The sequence below is a fragment of the Cajanus cajan genome, chromosome 6 (genome assembly GCF_000230855.2).
Source record: "Cajanus cajan strain Asha chromosome 6, NIPB_CcT2T_4, whole genome shotgun sequence".
NCBI lineage: Eukaryota > Viridiplantae > Streptophyta > Magnoliopsida > Fabales > Fabaceae > Cajanus > Cajanus cajan.
In genome coordinates this window covers 59,769,324-59,791,246 of record NC_138522.1, presented here as the reverse complement: position 1 = coordinate 59,791,246, position 21,923 = coordinate 59,769,324, and the positions used below count along the sequence as shown (strand labels likewise).

The 21,923-nt window shown below is 28.7% G+C and overlaps 3 protein-coding genes across 3 annotated transcripts; all 3 read left to right on the top strand.

Annotated features, from left to right (window-relative positions):
• The first annotated feature begins 1,887 nt into the window (after nt 1-1,887).
• PBG1 (20S proteasome beta subunit G1) lies at nt 1,888-6,058 on the top strand. Its single transcript, XM_020352235.3, has 6 exons — nt 1,888-2,043; nt 2,197-2,273; nt 2,487-2,616; nt 2,878-3,037; nt 3,128-3,313; nt 5,708-6,058. Exons 1-6 carry the CDS (start codon nt 2,012-2,014, stop codon nt 5,819-5,821), a joined length of 699 nt encoding a protein of 232 aa, XP_020207824.1. The 5' UTR covers nt 1,888-2,011; the 3' UTR covers nt 5,822-6,058.
• A 2,452-nt stretch (nt 6,059-8,510) lies between these two features.
• Nucleotides 8,511-11,543, top strand: LOC109792796 (benzyl alcohol O-benzoyltransferase). The gene is made up of 2 exons (XM_020352234.3): nt 8,511-9,494; nt 10,445-11,543. Exons 1-2 carry the CDS (start codon nt 8,961-8,963, stop codon nt 11,378-11,380), a joined length of 1,470 nt encoding a protein of 489 aa, XP_020207823.2. The 5' UTR covers nt 8,511-8,960; the 3' UTR covers nt 11,381-11,543.
• Nucleotides 11,544-19,053: 7,510 nt separating this feature from the next.
• LOC109792794 (benzyl alcohol O-benzoyltransferase) lies at nt 19,054-21,670 on the top strand. The gene is given in 2 exon segments (XM_029270231.2): nt 19,054-19,478; nt 20,223-21,670. Coding segments are annotated over 2 exon segments (1,410 nt in total). The 5' UTR covers nt 19,054-19,079; the 3' UTR covers nt 21,234-21,670.
• Nucleotides 21,671-21,923: the final 253 nt, after the last annotated feature.

Genomic DNA, 21,923 nt, shown 5'->3' with positions numbered 1-21,923 from the left:
AATGTTTGTCTTTCAAGTCTTTTATATTGTTTTTGATCCAGTAATATCAATAGAAATTATATGATAAGAAAATTAATAATAAGACAATTTAAATTAATAATTAAAACCAACAATAAAAAAAAAATAACTTGTATTAAATAAACAAAATTTAATTATTTATTACTTTATTATTTATATTTCAACCAACTTTGTACACACATAAGTGTCTCTAAAGTAATTTTATGGAGCCTAAAACGATGAGAATTTAAAAATCTATCTTTTGTGCTAAATGTAGATTATGAAGCTACAGTTAAAATTAAGATTATCAAAACATCTTTAACAATTTTTCGCAAAATTAGATACTTGATTCCATTTATTTTTCACCATTAAAAAATGTCAAAAGAAACACTCATAAGTAAAAAAAATTTCTTGAAAGGAAAAATCAATTTTAGACTTTGTTTGCATTTAAATTATATTATTTACAAATGAGTAATAATAACTAAAACAAATTGTTAATATTTAGATTATCCAAGTTTGATTAATTAACATTTATTCAAGAAATTGAATTTTTCACTGTTTCTTAGCTTTAGTTTGATATTTTTCAAACAATGGGTAACATAATTTCTTAATATTATTAAATTTAATTGAAGATAAGCCACCATAAAACTTAGGAAAAAAGTATTCCAACAACTTTAATTTGTATATTGAATCTAAAATAATAATAATAATATTATATTAATTAATATATATTTTATATATAAATAATTTATTTGTTAACTATTTTTCTACTTCTTTCGTAACAATCTTCTTACAAAAACTAAGTTGATCCTACATCATAAACAACAAATTTAAAACAGGCTAATAATAAATAAATTTATATATAAAAGGTTATTGAGAAAATATTTATATTTGATGATCATTTGATACCTTTAATGGTTTTCCATATTTCTTTGTCAAACAAGTCCATGTTTGAAACTCAATTATGAATTATTAAGAAAAAATCATTCAAGCTGTGACATACATAAACTCCATAATTGTCATAACCTAAAATTTTAAAAAACATTATAATAATCATTTTATTGACAAACATGAAAAGAATAAAATTATTTATAAATACATTTTTTAATCAAACAAATAGGAAAACACTTACAATGTACACAGTTAAAGAATATATACATAAATAAAGAAAAACCACATTGAATATGAGTTCTTTAATATTAGTTATCTATTTTTTCAAACACATGAAATCATCGTATGATTATCAACTAGGCATTGTATAATACTTTCTATTATTTTCAAGAAAATAGAAGTTAAGTGAGTAGATAAATAAATAAAAAAATAGACAATGAATAATAAAAAAATTCCAGGATTATCTAATTTAAATATTTTTTAATATATTTAGTTTATTTTAAAATTTAATTCTAATTATTTATGAATTTATTTACAAAACAAAATATTTTCTTTTTATTATAATTTCATTTAAGATTTTAAATAAATTTTATTTTTAAAAATTAAGAAAGGTTAAAAAAACTAAAAAATAAGTGTTACTAAAAAAGACTACAATAATCTTAATTTTTACACATATTTAGTAGATGTATTTAAGCATATTTATTTATTTGTAAAAAGAAAACATATTGACTTATGAACTATTGCGACGATTTAGTCACAGAAAAATTGAGTAAAAATATAAATTTGAAATTTATTATTCTCATTATAAAAACAAAAACATAATGGTTAATAAATTGTAATTATAATTATGATTATAAATATTAATTTATAAGAATTATTTTAAAGATGTTCCTAACGAAATGAAAAAATATTTGTCTTGCACACGGGTCACCGGTCAGGTCCCAGGCTAGTATTTTAAGCCCGAGAACTTTCTTTGGTTTGGGGCTTACGAAATTAAACTCTGGAAACGACGTCGTTTACGGTGATACATATTAAAGCAAAATAAAAACCCATTTTCTTTCTCCTGTTCTTTCTTTCTTTCTTTCTTCCTTTCTACTTCACTTCCGCGACGACGATCCAAGTGATGGATACTGTAGGCGAAACCCAGCGAACTCTGTATGTACTCTCGCTCTCTCTCCCTCTTCCTCCATTTCTTCCTTAATGCTCATTTTTTTCGAATTTAGGGTTTTAGTGATTAATTTGTTTTTACTCTTAAATGCACATTCCCTATTTTCTTTCCGTTGCCCTAATTTGTGTTTTCACCCTTAGGTACCCATACGTGACTGGATCCTCTGTAGTTGCTATCAAATACAAAGATGGGATTCTTATGGCCGCTGATATGGGAGGTCTCATATTTAATTCGCCTTTTATCTGATTATTGCGGAAATTGCTTTCCCACAGTTTTTTTTTTAGAAATAATAAAATTATGGAGAAATAAATTTTGACTCTTTAGTAGCGATGGTTTTAATTGTTTTCTGATTCATATACGTGCCATCTCTGCAAAGTTCATCGTAGTGTTTTTAAGCATTGTAATAACATAATGAGGGATGTGATGATAGGTTCATATGGATCTACCCTGCGGTACAAGAGTGTCGAGCGTATCAAGCCTGTTGGAAAACATTCTCTTCTTGGTGCTAGCGGGGAGATAAGTGACTTTCAGGAGATTCTGCGCTACCTTGATGAGCTTATGTGAGTATTTTTTCCTTTTAATAATAATAAGTGTTGCTCAGTAGCGCTGGTTATCTCAAGTTAGTTCAGGGAAGAATGGTGTGATGAGTTAAATGGCATGCATCTGCTTTGTTTTCCTTGTTTTGTTTGTTTCAGTTGTTTATTTATGTTGTTTTGAACACAGTAAAGACTCCATGTGTGTATTTTTTATCCTTAATCTTTTCAACACTACAACTTTAAAATTTCCATCTAACTGTTTGGTTTTGAGTTTTGATTGTGCAGTCTTTATGACAACATGTGGGATGATGGGAATTCTCTAGGACCGAAGGAGGTGCACAATTATTTAACCCGTGTTATGTATAATAGACGTAACAAGTTCAACCCATTGTGGAATGCTCTTGTACTTGGTGGGGTGAAAAATGGGGAGAAATACCTTGGCATGGTATGCCTTTGTCTTGGTCATTTTTCCAGTTTCAAGATTGATATACCTGCAATCTTCGTTTAATTATTAAAATATGTGTATCTTATTCAGGTTAACATGATTGGTATTAATTTTGAGGACAACCATGTAGCAACTGGTCTTGGAAATCATCTTGCTAGGCCAATTCTCCGAGACGAGTGGCATGAGAACTTGACCTTCGAAGAAGGTGTCAAGTTACTAGAAAAATGCATGCGTGTGCTTTTATACCGTGACAGGTCTGCTGTCAACAAAATTCAGGTTTAATACTGTTCCATTTCTTGCTTTCTCTACTCTAATATGCTCTCCTCTCCCCCTCCCCATTTTCCATTTATCAAAACATATTGTTAGAATTGTATTAATGAGAATGAACAAGAACAGTCTTTGCTCAAGGAAGGTGCAGGCTGCTATCATACAATGCCAGATGTATTTAAGAGATCCTGGCTTCTCTCCTATGCAAGCTCTAACTGACCAAGATGATTATTTCTAATCATATAACAACCATCCCTCAAAACTGCCTCCTGACTGCTATCTCTAACTGACACCTAATCATGAGCTAACTGACTATGTCCCAGCTTTGGCCTCTTCACATTATCTGGCCCACTTCCTTTTCCTCCTCCCTCCCCCAAATCCCCCAACCTTTCACCTTGTCCTCAAGATGAAAATTGGGAAAAAGAGTCTCTGCACAAGTCATAAAGAACAAGTTGCTTCTATGAGTCTTCACATTCTGGTAGACCTTGCCATCTGATCAATGCTTCACCCTCCACTTCATTGTTGTACCTCAATCTTAAGATGTCCTGTGGATGAGGATGTAATTCTCTCACTCTTCATTAATGCTGCTAGTAGGGTTGCAGTCGGGTTGAACCTAACATAGCTTTCTTCAAAAGGCATACAGGGAATACTAGATGGATTCTGCTATAGTATGGAAGCTGCAAACGATAACTACTGTACCCACCTTCTCTAGGATTTGGTAAAGCCCATAAAATAGTGGGTTAACTTTTCATTATGTTTTCTAGTCAATGATTTCAACCTATAAGGATGTGATTTCAACCATTGCTGTGCTCTGCTCTCACCTAGTTCTGCTTTAATTGCTGCAACTGCAAGATGTCATTTCTGACCTTTGTAAGTTGATTAAACTCTTATAGTTTAGAGGCAGAAGTGTCACCTTGAAAAAGAAGAGGTGGATCTCTACCATTTAACACCTGAAAAGGTGTCATTTTTGCTGGGCTATTATACCTGGTGTTGAACCAATATCACATGTCCTAGGTGGATATTTTACGTGTGCAGCCTCAAACATACATATATTTATATTATTAACCATCAATTTATGTTGTTGCAGAAGCTGAAAAACTTATTTTAAGTACCGAGCATGGATCTGGATTGTATATCAAAGTAGTCAGAAAACACTAGTTTTTTTTTTGTTTTTTGTTTTTTTTGGTAAGAACAGGTTTAGTACCTCATTCATAAGGGACTCAAAAGTGGAAGGGGCATTACTGAGTCCAAAAGGCATCACTAAAATTCATAATGCCCTTCATTTTTGCAAAAAAGGTGTCTTTTTTTTATGTCTTCCTCCTTCATTCTAATACGGTGCTATTCATATTATGGATCAAGTTTGGAGGAAATTGTTGTTCCTATTAACTCATCCAATAGTTCATACAGTATGAGAAATTTGTAGGGAATAGTTATCCTGTTCAATTCTCTGTAGTCAACACAAAATCTCCAACTTCAATCTTTTTTCTTTACTAAAACTATAAGTGAAATATGATAATATTGTCCTTCATTTACAGCTGCTAATTATTCCCCTTTGCTCAGCACTAGCATGCCCATAGACCAGAGGCCAGGGGCTATATTCAGGATAATATTCTTTTCAAATTCCCATATTTTGTGTTCATCTTTTAAGATTTTGCTTAAGATTTTGATTGATTTTAGATTATGTATGAAATTTGTGATGGAGGCGTGTGTAATTGAATGTTGATGTGTCCAATCTGTAGAGTGTTGGACTGTTGGTGGTCATTATTATGATAGGCAATCACTGTTGCCTTTGTTACTGTTATTGAATGCCAAACTGTATATATGTTGTAGGGATTTTGATCCTCTGCAGTTTTTAGAAAAAACTGCATGAATCTCATCCACTGATTTTATTTTATTATAAAATAAATTAATATTTAAAATTAAATTTTATTAATTCTAAGGGTCAGATATGGACTGCACATGGTGCAGTTCTTCAGGGGCTGTAGAGGATTGGAATCCATGTTGTAAATGTTAAATCGGATGAAAACTGAACCTTTATTGCACCCTTTCTGTCGTTTGAGTATTGAGGCTTGGATCTAAATGACTTTGCTTCCTGACTTCCTCCTCTTGTTGGATTCTTATTATGAAAAATGCTAATAACACGTTCTCTAACACTATTATTTTGGCTAAAATTGATTTGAAATCACGAAATTGAGTCTCACTTCTTATCTAATTGGCTGTATTCATGATCTTGTAGTTTCAAATTAATTTTAACAAATAGTAGCATGTGTATTAAAAAAAGTGTGTATTATATAGTATATATTGCTAGCACTCCTCTCTTAACATAATCTTCAGTTGAATTGAAGGGTTTATCTATTGCATTATAAATTTATGACATCTATTGTAATGTGCCACTGTTTGCAGATATCTAAAATTACGGAGGAAGGTGCCACTCTTTTCCCACCATTCTCGTTGAAAACGTACTGGGAGTTCTCTGCCTTCAAGAATCCAACTGTGGGTGCTGAAGGTTCATGGTAGCTGACTCATTGTGAAATGAAACAGAATTTTAAATGGATACGAAATGGATTCCAATAGAACTTTTCAAGGTGTTAATGGATATGAAATGAGTCTGCCTTCTGAAGTTAAAAATACTTGATGTTGTTTTTATATTTATCTTAGTTTCCCATGGTGGTTCGAATTGATTTGTTTCATTAGAATTTCTATTTCAGTTTTCTTTCATTATGACACTCGCGATAGTTATCTTTTCCTTTTCAATTGCTTGCCTAGACACCAATGCGGTGCATATGTTTGAAATTAATCATGAAAAGATTTGTCGTTATACTTTTTTTCCCTATAAAAAACATGCGTAATTGGTTTTGGAAAACAATGCTGTCATTATGTTTTACAAATTATTGCATAAATGTTGCTTTATTTTTAAAAAATGTGTATTTTGATCCTAATCTTAATTATATCAATAAGGTCAATTATTTTTCATTATTTGCACTAAAATTCGTGATTAGGATTTTTAATTTAAAAGTTAAAATTAACGATTTAAAGAATATTTATTTTTCAACCAAATATTTATTTATTTATTCATCAGCAAATACTATAATATTAGAGGTACAAAATTTAGTCAAACTAATACATATGCAAAATGAAAATTCCTTCGCGTTCACATTATGATTTTATATTTTCTTGATATCTCTTTGACAAATCTTCCCTAAATCCCTCCACTATACCAACTTCATCCTAAAGTCTAATGTCAATACATCATATTATTTTCTCATAATTTTTTTGAAGCACTCTACACCACATGCTACTTTAATTCTTAAACATACTCCACTTTGATTTCCAGTTTTATTTTAATATCAAGCTCTTTGCCTCCTCTAAGCAACAAACCTTATCTAACTCATCTATGGTAGCCTTCTTTACCTCCCTCCATAAGAAATTTTTTAAAGGACATTTAGTCCTATAAGCAACATCTTAAAAGAAAGAGATAAAACAAAGGAAGGGAGAATAATGCCAATTAATAAGGCACACCCTACCAACAAAAGACAATTGTTTATGCTTTTTTAATGACAAATTTTGTCTAACTTTTTAGCCAAATATTGTTATATATATATATATATATATATATATATATATATATATATATATATATTTATAATATACATGATAGGATGAAAATTTTAATTAAAAATGTATTAAGATTTAAATTACAAAGATAATATGAAATCAAATGTGAAAATTTACCTAAAATCACATCAATTGATATTTTAATATAATTTTAGATAATTTAATGTGAAACCAGACACACTTAATAAATTTGATATAAATTAGGGTTGGACAAACTTCTCTATGGTTGACACTCTAAGTTGTTTAAGTTTAGTGGAAAAAGAAATCAATTATAATTTTTTTAAAACCAAATTCAATTATAGTTAAAACACGTCAACCTTAATAATTCAAAAATAGATAAATAAATCACACATTAAAAATACTTAAAATAAAAAGCACTACTTAGTTAGATGCTTAGATAAAAACACACTCGAATAAGATTTTATTTTAAATCTATTTTAAATTACTATTAAAAAAATCTAATAAATGTATAACAAATTTTACAACTAAAGGTAAGAAAAGGAGAGGAAAAAAATAAAGGTGTGAGCTGTAAAAAATGTTGTGATGAAAAATAATAATTAAATTAATAACCTATAAAAAAGATGTGTTGCTAAAAATTATATGTGAGAATGCAAAATAAAAATGACAAGTCAAATTCAAATGAAATATGACAAGTATAATACAAATGTAAAGACACAAGATATGAATGGCTAAAACAAAGATAAACAAAGATGAGTAAATGTATGAATCACTAAAATAAAGATAAAGAGTTCGTTTAAATACAAATTCAAAAAAATTTAGAATTTATTTACTGAAAATAAAATATTAATAAATAAATTTACAAAAATACTTATAACTTGTATCCTAACCTAATAAAAAAAAAATGTATAAATAAATAATCATACAATTTTTTTTTAAAATAGAGAAAACACAAATAAGAGAGAAAAAAAGAAGATAATTAATGAAAAGAGAGTAAAACTTATGAAAAAATGAAACAAATATTTTAATAAAAATAATAAATATAAAAAGTTGGAAATAAATCATTATTCACAAATATTATGATAAACATTTTAAAATATGTGGGTGGTCATGACCCCCAACAGCCACCCCACCTCTTTCGTCCTAAAAGATGATACTTATAGTGTAATATTTATATCTCTAAAAAGAACAATTTACTCTTATTAATTTAATATTTTGTTATTAACGGATTATATTAAACTTCATAATATAATCATGATATTTTGACAATGTTTGCTTTATTAATTAGAATAATTTAATTTGATTTAAATCAAAATATTTCTCACAATATTGTTACTCAAATGATTATATATATATATATATATATATATTAACGCTCAAATGATTATATCTTCTAATTAGATTTAGTTAATTAAATGGTAGTGCTTAAATAGGCTTATCAAATTAGACTACTAAAAAAAGAATATATATTAATAACTAATATAATCATAATTTTCAAAAATAAAATAATTTTTTATTATTAATATTTTAAGATACGAAGAAAAAAAAACATATTAAATATGAGAGTGATCTAAACGAGTTATCGACGGTGGTTACTCCATGAAAAAAAAAAAAAAAGTGAATTTCCCCACCACTTCTATCACGTGCAAAAACAAACCTACCAAAATATGACCATAAAAGAAGAGGGAATAAGACGAAGAACAGTGCGGGAATTAAAGAAGAAAAAAAAAAATCGTAACAGTTACACTTTTTAAAAATCAAAATCAAAATTAAAAATAATGATGTGATGACGTTTTGTGATTGGAGGGACAAGGTTTGGGGACAGGAGTCGGAGATAGAAGATTTTGATCCGCACATATGGAGTCTGTGCTCGTTTTCTTTCAAAGCGTTCCCAGCAATATATGGTCGTCGTGCTCCCACGTGGAACCGTCAAGTGGTCCAATATGACACGGGCTTTGATTTTGAAATCACGTTTACAATATTTCCGTCCTTTCCAACAACACAAAGTATGTATGTTCATCGTGCTTGTACAATAAAGAAATCAGAAATCACGTTTAAATTTTGGCGGGTGTGAGAAGAAAACATGGAATTCTACTCCGTTTATAAGAGAGTGGCACTAGCTAGCTACTGTGACTCACACCGAAAACAAAATACATTACTAAATAATAACATGGCCTCGTCACCTTCTTCTCTAACATTTACAGTGCGGAGGTGTCAAATCGAGTTGGTGGCTCCTGCTATACCCACTCCTCACGAACTTAAACTACTATCCGACATAGATGATCAAAATGGCTTCTGGATGCAGATTCCGATGATACAAATTTACCGTAACGAACCATCAATGGTAGAGAAAGATCCGGTTGAAGTGATTCGGAAGGCTCTTGCGCAAACACTTGTGTTCTATTACCCACTTGCGGGTAGGCTTAGGGAGGGTTCTGGCCGCAAATTGATGGTGGATTGTACAGGTGAGGGCGTCTTGTTCATTGAAGCTGACGCAGACATAACACTTGATGAGTTTGGCGACGCTCTCCAACTTCCATTCTCGTACTTACAAGAACTACTATATGAGGTTCCAGGCTCTCAAGACGTTACTAACACTCCCCTTCTACTCATACAGGTCCATATACATGTTATACACATACTCATACACTTAATATAACTCATTTATCCACTTCTTTAATTTGTAGAAAGCAAAACTCGTCCAAAAGCTACATTAAGATTTTTGAAAATTAACATTGGTAAACTGCATAACAAAATACTTTATGTTTTTATTTGGATGAAATTTTTTAAAACTTTAAATTATTTTTATTTTTATTTTTATCATTTATTAAATATTTTTTTGAATAAATTAATTCAAATTTCTTGATTTAGATAAGGTAATATAATTTATACCATAAAAAATTGATTTTAAATAAATAAATAAAAAAATATATTATAAAAATTTAAATTTAAATTTATAAAAATAAATTGATCAAATTTTAAATTTTTAATAATTTAAATAATTGATCAATATTAATAAAATAATGATAATTATTTATATAAAATAATATTAAATAAATATAATATTATAATTTTATAACACTAAAAATTAATAAATACATTTTTTCATTAAAAATATTTTAATTTTTAAATTTAAAATTCTTTAGAAATTTTTCATCCAAATAAAGCATTTAAAATTGTTCAAAAAAAAAAATAAATTACTCCCTTAAAATCTTTCATCCACACTAAAATATTGAAATTATATTAATTTCATGGAGCTATATTTTTATATGATAAATATTAACAATCTATTCTCTAATATTAAAAATTATTATGTGATTTTGAACTATTTAATAAGTTTTTCCTTTAATTTACTTTTTTATACATACTTTCTATTATATATTGTGATTAGTAAAAACTTATATTAAAAATCATAAATTATTAGGATTCTTACTTCTCATTTAAGAGTCCCTTTCTTAATTTTACAATGTTCAAATGATCAATAATAATAGAATTTGTACTTTAATAACTTGGGAGTACTATCGTTCTTTGTGAATTTCTTGATGTTGAAAATCAATCAAACGACAGGTTACACGACTTAAGTGTGGTGATTTCATCTTGGGCTTGCGGTTCAACCACATCATTCAGGACGCAGGTGGTCTATTACAGTTCATGAGCGCGTGGGCCGAAATGGCTCGAGGTGCAACCAAACCTTCCATTTCACCTCTGTGGCGTAGAGAACTCCTAATGGCAAGAGACCCACCTCGCATCACATGCAACCATCGCGAATACGACCAAGTCCCACACACCAACAAACGAACCTTCTCTTCCTACGAGGACGACATGGTTCATCGATCATTCTTCTTTGGACCAGCCGAAATAGCTACCCTCCGTCGCTTGCTACCACCCCACCTCTGTCGATGCTCCACGTTTGATGTCATCACAGCATGCTTCTGGCGCTGTCGCACAAAAGCTTTGCAAATAGAGGCACACGAGGATGTTCGCATGATGTGCACGATCAACGCACGTGCTAGGTTCAATCCTCCGTTACCCGTTGGTTATTACGGCAATGTTGTTGCGTACCCCGCAGCAGTCACCACTGCAGGGAAGCTTTGTGGAAATCCATTCGGGTATGCTGTGGAGTTAATAAATAAATTGAAAGGTGAGGTGACAGAAGAGTACATGCATTCCGTGGCAGATTTAATGGTCATTAAGGGACGATGCTCATTTACACGTGTAAGGTCTTGTATTATTTCGGATTTGACACGTGCTAGGTTTAGAGAAGTGGATTTTGGATGGGGTCATGCTGTGTATGGTGGAGTGGCCCAAGGTGGAGCTGGGTCCTTTCTTGCAGCAACCTATCATGTCCCGTATAAGAATGCAAAAGGAGAAGAAGGTATCGTATTGCCAATTTGGTTGCCCTCTCAAGCTATGGATAGGTTTGTGAAAGAGTTGAATGACATGCTTCGGAACCAAAACCAACCAAAAACTAGTAGCCCTTGTTTTATCACCGCTACCTTATAGTTTGAAGCTTATGAAAGTCTTTATATAGTGGAAGGGTGAAGAAAATTTAGTTTGTTATCAGAAAAAAGTAGTTGTCAAGAGCATTATATTTTGTTTGCTTTTATTTGTTTACTTTAAATTATTATATTTCTATTCATAATTACAAATATCGTTTTTTTATTTATTTATGATGTAACTATTTTCACAATTGTTTAAGGTTTCCCTCACCCTATTTGAGCTCAACTTTTATCATTAAGGAGAATAAAACTGTCTTATCTACTCAATTAATCAATGATAACGTCTTAGAAAGATTTCACAAACATAATTAAAATAATAATAATGAAGATTGAGTGAAAAAGGATTTAAAAAACCATAAATTTAGGAGTGCAAAAATAGAGTTTAAAGAATAATAAAGATGATATTTTGTGAGAAGTCTTTTTTTAAATGTCTAATTGTCTTTAAAATCATTTATTGTCTCTACAAATTAACAAATTTTTTTAATGTGTTTTATTCTCACTTACATACATATATTTTAATATTTTTTTTAAATCACTCATTCCTAAATTACTTCAAATTAAACACATGTAATTATGAAATTTTTAAGTAATAATTTACTGAAAATAGATATATCTTATTAATATAGATAATATTAATTAACTTTTTTAAATTATCCTCAACTATATAGTTTCATACTTATAAAATCTCTAAATCTCTCTTATTTTAATGTGTTTGAATGCATGGTAATATTGTCTAGCTTAGAATATGAATTTTACTTTTATTGTGGCAGTAACTAACGGTATGAATGCTATTTTGCTGGCTAGAGATAGTTACATCCATGGTTATGACTTATGACTGTTATCCAATCTATAGAGAGGTGAAGGACCACCTTTCTTGGCTAGAAAATGTGTTGTGGTCTCATGTCCAGAGAGAGAAGGTAGTAGTGACTAATTTCTTTGTAAAACATGATGCTGAAATAATGCCCCCATTTTTTTTTTTTTAGTTCATTTCAATGTGAATGTTGCTTTTATTAGTTGATAAAGTCTAAGGTGAATCACTTTGATAGGTGGTCCACCACATAAATAAGAATTAATAATTATTAAAACAATTTATATTTAAATTATTAAGGGTATCTCCAATGGAAGTAATTTATTTGAGTTATTTCATGCATTGAAAAATAAAAAAAATGATCTCTAGTGTGCCATGTCAGTATTAAGCAACTCAAACACAAATTTACTATAATGGTAAGAAACTTTAAGAAATTCAACTTTTAGAATTTTTTTCCAGTCATTTTTGAGAGTTTTTTTTACTCAAATAATACTATTTTTTAAAAAAATTACCCAAATAGTAACTGTACAAATTTATTTCCCCAACTAGCACCATTTACTGTTCACGTTTAGAACGGACCGTTCTAATTTCAGAACGGGTCGTTCCAGATTCAAAATTAGCACATAAAAAGTGAAACCAGAACGAACGGGCCGTTCTAGCCTATAAATAATTTTTTTTTGTTCGATTTTCACTTATCAAATACCAAAACTTAGAAACTAACATCAAATAATTAAATTTATTGAATATTAACATTATAAATATAATTAAAAAAAATTATTAAAATTCAATACAACAATAAAGATAAATGGTGACGAAAAATGAATCCATGCGAGTAAGGGATATGAACTTTTTGGAACTTGCCGCAATCACACCACATTACATTTAGCCTTACTGTAAATCTCCCAGCGGGTCATGCGAGCAAGGGATATGAACTTTCTGGAATTTGCTGCAATCATACCACATTTCATTTAGCCTTACTATAAATCTCCCAGCGGGTCAAACTTCTCTCGGATGTTGCGTTTCTTCCAACTTTGTCGCCAAATCCAGAACTCAAGAGAACTTTCAAGGGTCGGCCAAAATCCAGTAGGATTAGAACAAAGATGGACATTAATTAGAGAGCAACATAATCGTGTAAAAAATTGTTCTTATTGTCACACCCCTGGTCATACTAGGAAGACACATCCAAATATTGGTCATGAATTCAATTTCCGCCACCATTGATATTTATTGTTGTAATGAATTTTAATAAATTTATTTAGTTATATTTATAATGTTAATATTCAATAAATTTAATCACTTGATGGTAGTATCTGAGTTTTGGTATTTGATAAGTGAAAATTGGAAAAAAATGGTCTGAGTCTATAGGCCAGAACGGCCCGTTCCGGAACCAGAATGACCCGTTCTGGTTTCACTTTTCATGTGCTAATTTTGAATTTAGAACGACCTGTTCTAATCCATTCACCATGTGTTATGTTTTAATCTGGAACGACCCGTTCTGAAATCAGAACGGTCCGTTCTAAACTTGAACAGTAAATGGTACTAGTTGGAGAAATAAATTTGCACAATTGTTATTTGGGTAATTTTTTTTAAAATAGTATTATTTAAGTAAAAAATTCCATTTATGAACCAATTTTAAATTTTTATTAAAAGCGATAATTTCACTACAATGAAAGAAAATAAATTATAAAAAAAAATACACAATAAGTTAATATTAAAAATAAAATAAAGCAATAGTAAATACATAGATATTATACGAAATTAATTTTTATCATTATTATTTCTAAAACGTTTCCAAATATGTTTAATAAGATCTGCTTGAAATCTGGTAAGGAACGGTTGTTTGAGGAAACAACTCTTTCTCTTCTTCAAGCAATTTATATTGTCACGTCAGAGTTCTTCAATGATAAAAAACCGGAGCTTGAGTTGCTTTAATGGGACAAACAATTCTTATTGGAATTGCTCTAAGGTGCACTCTCAACACAATGTTATTATAATTATTTTCATTTTCTCTTCCCAAATCGTCACCTCCGTCCATGACTACCAATGAAGTGTCACCGCGGACCACCTTAACGTTGTCGTCGACTTCTAGAACATCGTCATCTATCTCTGATTTTGCTGCTCCATTTCACTTCCCTAGAGAAAGAAGAATGCCTTCATTGTATAAAATTCACACTCCACTCATTGCGATAAATTTGAACTCATGAGCCGCCGCATCATGGAAGATTTGCACTCATACACGTCTGGATGCGCTCACGAGTCTTCGTTGTGACAAACCCCTGCTCCACTATGAGGCCCTTGTAGTCACTCAAAAAATATTCTTATAATATCTTATCAAACAAAAATTATATAATTAATTAGTCAATTACGTATAAAATTTAGCAATCTATGTTTACTCAACTAATGGATTACTACTTTCTGACTCAATCAATAGAGGAGAGATTTATTTACTCTATGAATAAATTTATCTAAATTTATTTTGTTTAATAACTCATATTTTATATCAAATTTTAACGATCTAATCGTTCAATTTAAAGTTCTTAATATATGTATTAAATCTGCAAATTTTTAAAAAATTAAAAAATTATTTGATACTTCATTTTATTAATTTAAATCAATGTAAAATAATTTTTGTGATTATCTGTCAATTTAAATTAATAAAATAAAGTATCAAATGATTTTTAAATTTTTTAAAAATTTGAAGATTTGATCTATGCATTAAGAACTTTAAATTGAATGGCTAAATCGTTGAAATTTGATGTAGAACAGGAGTTATTAAACAAAGTAAATTTAGGTAGACTTACTCATGAAATAAACGGATCATTCCTTATATATATATATATATATATATATATATATATATATATATATGTCAATTTCTTATTTTAATGTACATATTATTTTTTTACAATTTTAAACTTTTATAAAAATTTCACAATAATAATTAATAAAGGTCACAGTTTTTAATATAAAAATTTTATCTTTAAACTATTATTGAAATACAATAACTACAAAGTACACACTGCCTAACTAACATGTGTGCATTTAAAAGTTTTATGTAAAAGTTTTTTTTTCTAGACATGAAGTATCTTCTTTAACATTAATTTAATTAAAACTAATTTATTGTAGTTAATTATCTTAGTTGCGTAACAGTTAATTCACCACGTTTTCTTTAATTCATGCAATTTGTTTACTATCATTTTTATATTTGATTTTTTAATTGATTATCTAAATAAAAAAAATTACTTTAACATAGAATATCTATAAAAAAAAAGAATTTTGATCTTTAAAATGATTATCCGGTCATAAGTCTTTTGAATTTGAAATTATTTTTAATTATAACTTTTTAATTAATTAATATCAAATTCTTATATATTAAACATCAACTTAGCGTGAGAAAATTTATAAAAGGTTTTCTTGGACAAGAAGACTTTTTTAGAATTTTTGTATTTCTTATTTAATTTAATTTTTATTTATCATAATAATTTATTAATTAAATTTTAATATTTTAAAATAAATTATAAGTAAATAAAAATAATTTTGTACTATAATATAAATTATTTATTATAAGTATAAAATATAACTTATTTATTTGTTATACAAATTATAAATATAATCTTTATATTCAAACAATTTTTTATTTGAATATATAACTTATTATAAATTTTAGTTATATTTAATGAATATTTAACTCATATATTATATAGACTAAAATACTAGTTAATATTAAATATAAGAATATTCAAGTTATAATTAAATGTTTTATCTATTATATTTAATTTTAAATATTTTTAATATTTAATTTGTATTTATAAATATTATAAAAATATGGTTTTTTCTAATATATAATGTTAAAGATAATTTATTTCCGTATTTAAAATAATTAATTAACAAGTTACATATCAAAATCAACAATTACTCATCATTTAGTTGTTTTTTTTATTAACAAGAATTCAGATGATGACAATATGGATCCAACTTAAAATAATGTGTATTTTACTCTTATCTCCACTTAATCTAATTCTTATTATTGATTATAAACTAATAATTAATTATAATTCAACTAATTATATACATTTAATTATTTTAGTAATTTAATTACCATATAAAATATATTTAAATAAAATTATCATATATTTAATTAATTATCCAAATAGGCAAATATAAGATTAAATAAAGGTTACTTCACCATATTGTCTTTAATTCACTACAACAACATGAACTTTTAATAGTAATAAAAATTACTGTAAAATCTTATACCGACATTTATTTTGCATGCTAATAAAGACCCTTATAATGCTCAGGAATAGTAAATAATTTTTTGTGGCATTTTTTTTACTGGTATTTAATATTTTTTTTGCTATTATCACATAATACTCTTGTGGGACTTGTAAGATGAGGGTTATCTTTTATTTATATATTCTTTAATTTTCTCATTTTTTTAATTGTCTTATTTTATAATTAATTATTTTGTAGGTCTAACTTAACCATACAAAACAAACTTGTAAAGTGAGAGTTATTATCCACTTATATATTCTTTAATTATCTTATTTCTAGTCGATGTGAGACTTATGTTTTTTCCAATTAATAAATAATTATCGCTAATAATAAATTTTGGTGTGATGTAAATAAATTTTATTGGTCATTATATATTAATCATTAATATTTTTATTAAATAATAAAATAGAGATAATTAATTTATTACCATTAAGTAATTGTTAGTGAGAATTTTTAAATAAAAAATTAAAATTTGAGAAATTTGATGCAGACTATTTTTTTTCCTAGTATTTAAGATTTTTTAATTGATTATCTAAATAAAAATTTACTTTACTGTACAATATCTATCGAAATAACAAAAGTAAAAGAATGTTGAACTTTGGATTGTTTATCTGGTCATGTTAATTTTAAATTATTACTAATTTTTAATTACATTAAATATTAGAATATGTATTCAAGTCACAATTAAATGTTTTATCAATTAAAAATAATTTTAAATAATCTTTAAATATATATACATATATATATATATTTTTTTTCTTCATATTTTATTTGTATTTGTAAATATTATAAAAAATGTTTTTTCTAATGTATATTATTAAACATGATTTATTTCCATATTCAGAATAAACAATTAATTACAAATTACACATAAAAATCAACAATTACCATTAAATTGTTAATTTTTGTTATTAGTAAGAATTACAAATTTATTAATTTATAATTGATTAATTTTAATTTAATAACTTAATACATTTAGTTGTTTTAGTTACATAAAAATCAAATTACATTAGTGCACAGATTTGGATTGGTGTGAGAAGCGAGGGACTCACATTGCTTAACTAAGTGATTATGTATTAAATCTTGACTCTTGCAAATGCATAAAATTCAAGTTAGGAATACTTACTCAATGTCTGACGAACGTCTGAGAGAAATTAACCTTTGTATTCAATGGAGAGGAACTTTTTATATTGACACTCAGTGTTAAACAAATTTTCAAAGGAGATTAATCTCCGTGTTTAACGAAGAGAAATTCCTTGACAATAAAAAAAATTACATTAGTGCACATAATTTAATTAATTATCCAAATACATATATGATTATAATTTGACACAGGAATCAATGGAGTATGACTTAGTTCATTGAGTAGAGTATGTAAGAATTATAACTTATAAATCCCATTCCTTATACTAGACTTTTTGACCAAATTAAAGTGAGGTTGTTTTAAAAGTTTATTATGTAAATGAGGTTGTTTTGAAATTATTTACGCCTTTGGGGCTGTTTATAACGGTGTCGCTATGGCCCATAGCGACACCGATGACACGTGACATTTTTTTTTTGGTCTTGGTTGGCTGGAATGAGCCACATGAGTGTCATTTTTATTATTTAAATTATTAACTTAATTTGTTTTTTACATTTGAATTTATTTTTTTTAAGCCGTTTGGTGGCGCTATGGGCTATAGCGACTTTATTTAAGCCGTTTAGTGGCGCTATGGGCTGTAGCGACTTTATCTATATGGCTTTCATGGCTTCCCTGAAGTGAAAAAAATACCACGTGTCACCGGTGTCGCTATGGACTATAGTGACACCGTTATAAACAACCCAAAAAGCGTAAATACTTCAAAAACAGCCCCATTTACGTAATAAAGTTTTAAAAGAACCCCACTTTGATAAAAAGCCCTTATACTAAGTTTGATTTTCATGTGATAGAAAAAATTGTCACAAACTATTATGGAGTATAACTCAATTTGTTGAGTAGAGCGTGTGAGTATTATAAACCTCGATCCTTAGTATCAAGTTTGAATAATATAATAAAAAATTGCCAATAACTATTAATTAAAAATATAAAAAATCAATGGATTGTTTAATAATTGAGCAATTTGTAGTCATACATTAAGGGCACGATAAATTTGACAAAGAATCTCATGTTTAATTTTTATTGTGTGAAAATTTTTGGACCACCCACAGTCACATCGCTGTACCATGATTGAGAGTGTTAACCTAGCAAATCAAAGATACTTGTAACGAGGCATAAAACAATATTTAAAAGAAAAAATAATATATTAAGATTTTTTTTATTGAATATTGAATAAAAATATTTTAATTACTTTTAAAATTAGTTAGTACTCAAAATTTATAATTAATGTTATATATATATATATATATATTTAAATCATAATTAATTTCATCATCAATTAATTTTTACAAATTTGTAAATTAAAAGTTTCGAAGGACTATACATTTTAGAATTAATTAATATTTTCATTATCAATAAACTAAAATTTTAAATACTATTTAAATATATATGTATTTTCAAATACTTATAAATAAGAGAAACAAGAGAAATGTATTCATACAGCACTTCTATTCTTTGTAATCTAGAAACCCTTTCACAGATAACATGGCCTCATCATTACCCTCTCTGGTTGTAGTGAGGAGGTGCCAACCTGAGCTGGTAACTCCTGTTATACCCACTCCTAATGAACTTAAACCACTATCCGATTTAGATGATAGATACAGCTTGCGTGTCCACGTCCCAGTGATACAAATTTATCGTAACGAACCATTAATGGAACAGACAGACCCAGTTGAAGTGATTCGGAGGGCACTGGCAAAAACACTTGTCTTCTATTACCCATTTGCGGGTAGGCTTAGGGAGGGTCCTGGTCACAAATTGATGGTGGATTGTACAGGTGAGGGAATCTTGTTCATTGAGGCTGACGCAGACATAACACTTGATCAGTTTGGTGACACTCTTCAACCTCCATTCCCATGCTTCCAAGAACTTCAAATTTTCATTGTTCTTCGATTTTTAAAATAATAATTTTTCAGTCTATTTTTTAAAATTATTTCTTAAAGTTGGTATATTTTTTAAATCACAACACACATGATATGTATGATATATTTGTAGTTAAAATTGAGTAAGTGATTAAATTTTATTCAATTGTTAATTTGTTAGCACCTGTATTAATAATTTGTTATCTATTAATAATATATAAATAATGTTATTTTTTTTGTCATGTTATTGGTACGAAATATTCACCATTGAAAAGAGTAACTAACCTCAATTAGGGACCCTCCCAACACAATCTATTCCACACCCAAAGTCAAGATTCAAATCCTGAACATCTTGATTAAGAGACATAAATCATTATTATTTGTGTCAATTAATATTGATAATGATATTATTTTATATAAATATTATATATATCACTTAGATAAATAAATAAAAGAAATTAATATTCACTTAAAAATTAAAAAAAAAACATATCATTTAAACAAATCTCATAGACATGAGTGCAATTTTTTCAAAATTTTAGAAATATTTGCTAATTTGCTAATTGCATAACAAATCATTACATGTACCATCAACAATGAAAATGACTGGTTAAAAATAATTTAAAAACCAGCAGTCAATTTATATGATTAATTAGTTTGTTAATATTCTATTATAATAATTATTATTTATTTTTCCTTCTTTTCTTTGGCTTCTGTTGTACATAAACAATAAATAGTGGTTTTCATATTGTTAAGATATACACAGATAAAAAATGAATGTACGTCACTCCTTTATAATTTTGATCTTATTAATTTGTTGATGTTTGATGTTAAATGATGAAAGGTGACACGTCTTAAGTGTGGTGGTTTCATCCTGGCCTTCCACTTCAACCACGTGATAACTGATGGGGCTGGTATTGCACAATTCATGAGAGCGTGGGCTGAAATGGCTCGAGGTGCATCCGAACCTTCCATTCCACCCGTGTGGCATAGGGAGCTCCTAATGGCAAGGGATCCACCTCGCATTACATGCAACCATCCTGGATACGAAATGCAACTCCAAAACACCAAGGAAGGGACCATCACTTCATACGACAACAACAAGGTTCTTCGATCCTTCTTCTTTGGACCCACTCAGATAGCTGCCCTTCGTCGCTTGCTTCCCCATCACCTTCAGCATTGCTCCACATTTGATGTCATCGCAGCGTGCTTTTGGCTTTGCCGCACAAAAGCATTGCAAATAGAGGCACATGAGGACGTTCAAATTAAGTGTTCTGTCAATGCACGTGCTAGGTTCAATCCTCCGTTACCTGTTGGTTATTATGGTAACGCTGCTGCAACCCCCGCAGCAGTCACCACTGCAGGGAAGCTTTGTGAAAATCCATTTGGTTATGCTGTCGAGTTAATAAATAATGTGAAATGTGAGATCACAGAAGAGTATATGCATTCTCTGGCAGATTTAATTGCGATTAAGGGACGATACTCGTTGACAAATGAAAGGACGTCTTGTTTTGTTTCAGACTTAAGACGCTTTAGTTTTAGAAAAACTAATTTTGGGTGGGGCGATGCTGTGTATGGTGGACCGGCCAAGGGTGGGGGTGGGCTCTTAGCAACCACTCTTATCCCCTATAAGAATGCAAAAGGAGAAGAAGGTATATTATTACCAATTTGGTTACCCTTCGAAGCTATGAACATATTTGCCAAAGAACTGAACATGCTTCAGAACCAAAACCATCCTAATGGAAGTGGCCCTCATTTTGTCATGTCTAACATATAGTTTGTACTACTCTTTTGAAACTCTTGATAAAATGGAAGGGTGAAGAAATAAGAGTTTATTTTGTTATATTATACAAATTTATTTTAGAAAAAAAAAATCTATAATCTAGTTAATTCATTCAATTCTAAGGCTTCTTATTCATAATTGTTTCTTTAATAATTTTTTCTATTAATCCTTAAGGTTCCCTCGCGAACCCACAAGCACTCACAAATTCACAAATATAGGTAATTATAGGGATCAAAAGTACAATCACAATTTACTAATGCATTCAGAATACAAGGAAATTCACAAATGATACAAATTTACAAATAGAAACCATATCATAAATGTAATTATATCATAACAACACAATTATAAGACAAGGGAGTGAAAGATTCACAGTAAGAAGTAAGGTTCTTACTCCCTCAATCTTTATCTCGATAAACGCCAAATGTTGGGTGTGGATCTTTGAACTCATTTTCAACTGTCTCGGGTTCTCCCTCCTTAATGAGAAACATGAAGATGAAAACCCCCAAAAGTATAGCTTTTATTACTACAAATTTTTTCTTCCATTCCAAATATTTTTTAGACGATTTAGCAGTTGAAAAAAAAAAAGAATAACGTACTTTGAACCAATTGTCCAAAATTCAGCATCATTTAATGAAGAACAAATCTCTGGTTGTAATTCAAAAATTGTTGCCTAGTAAATAT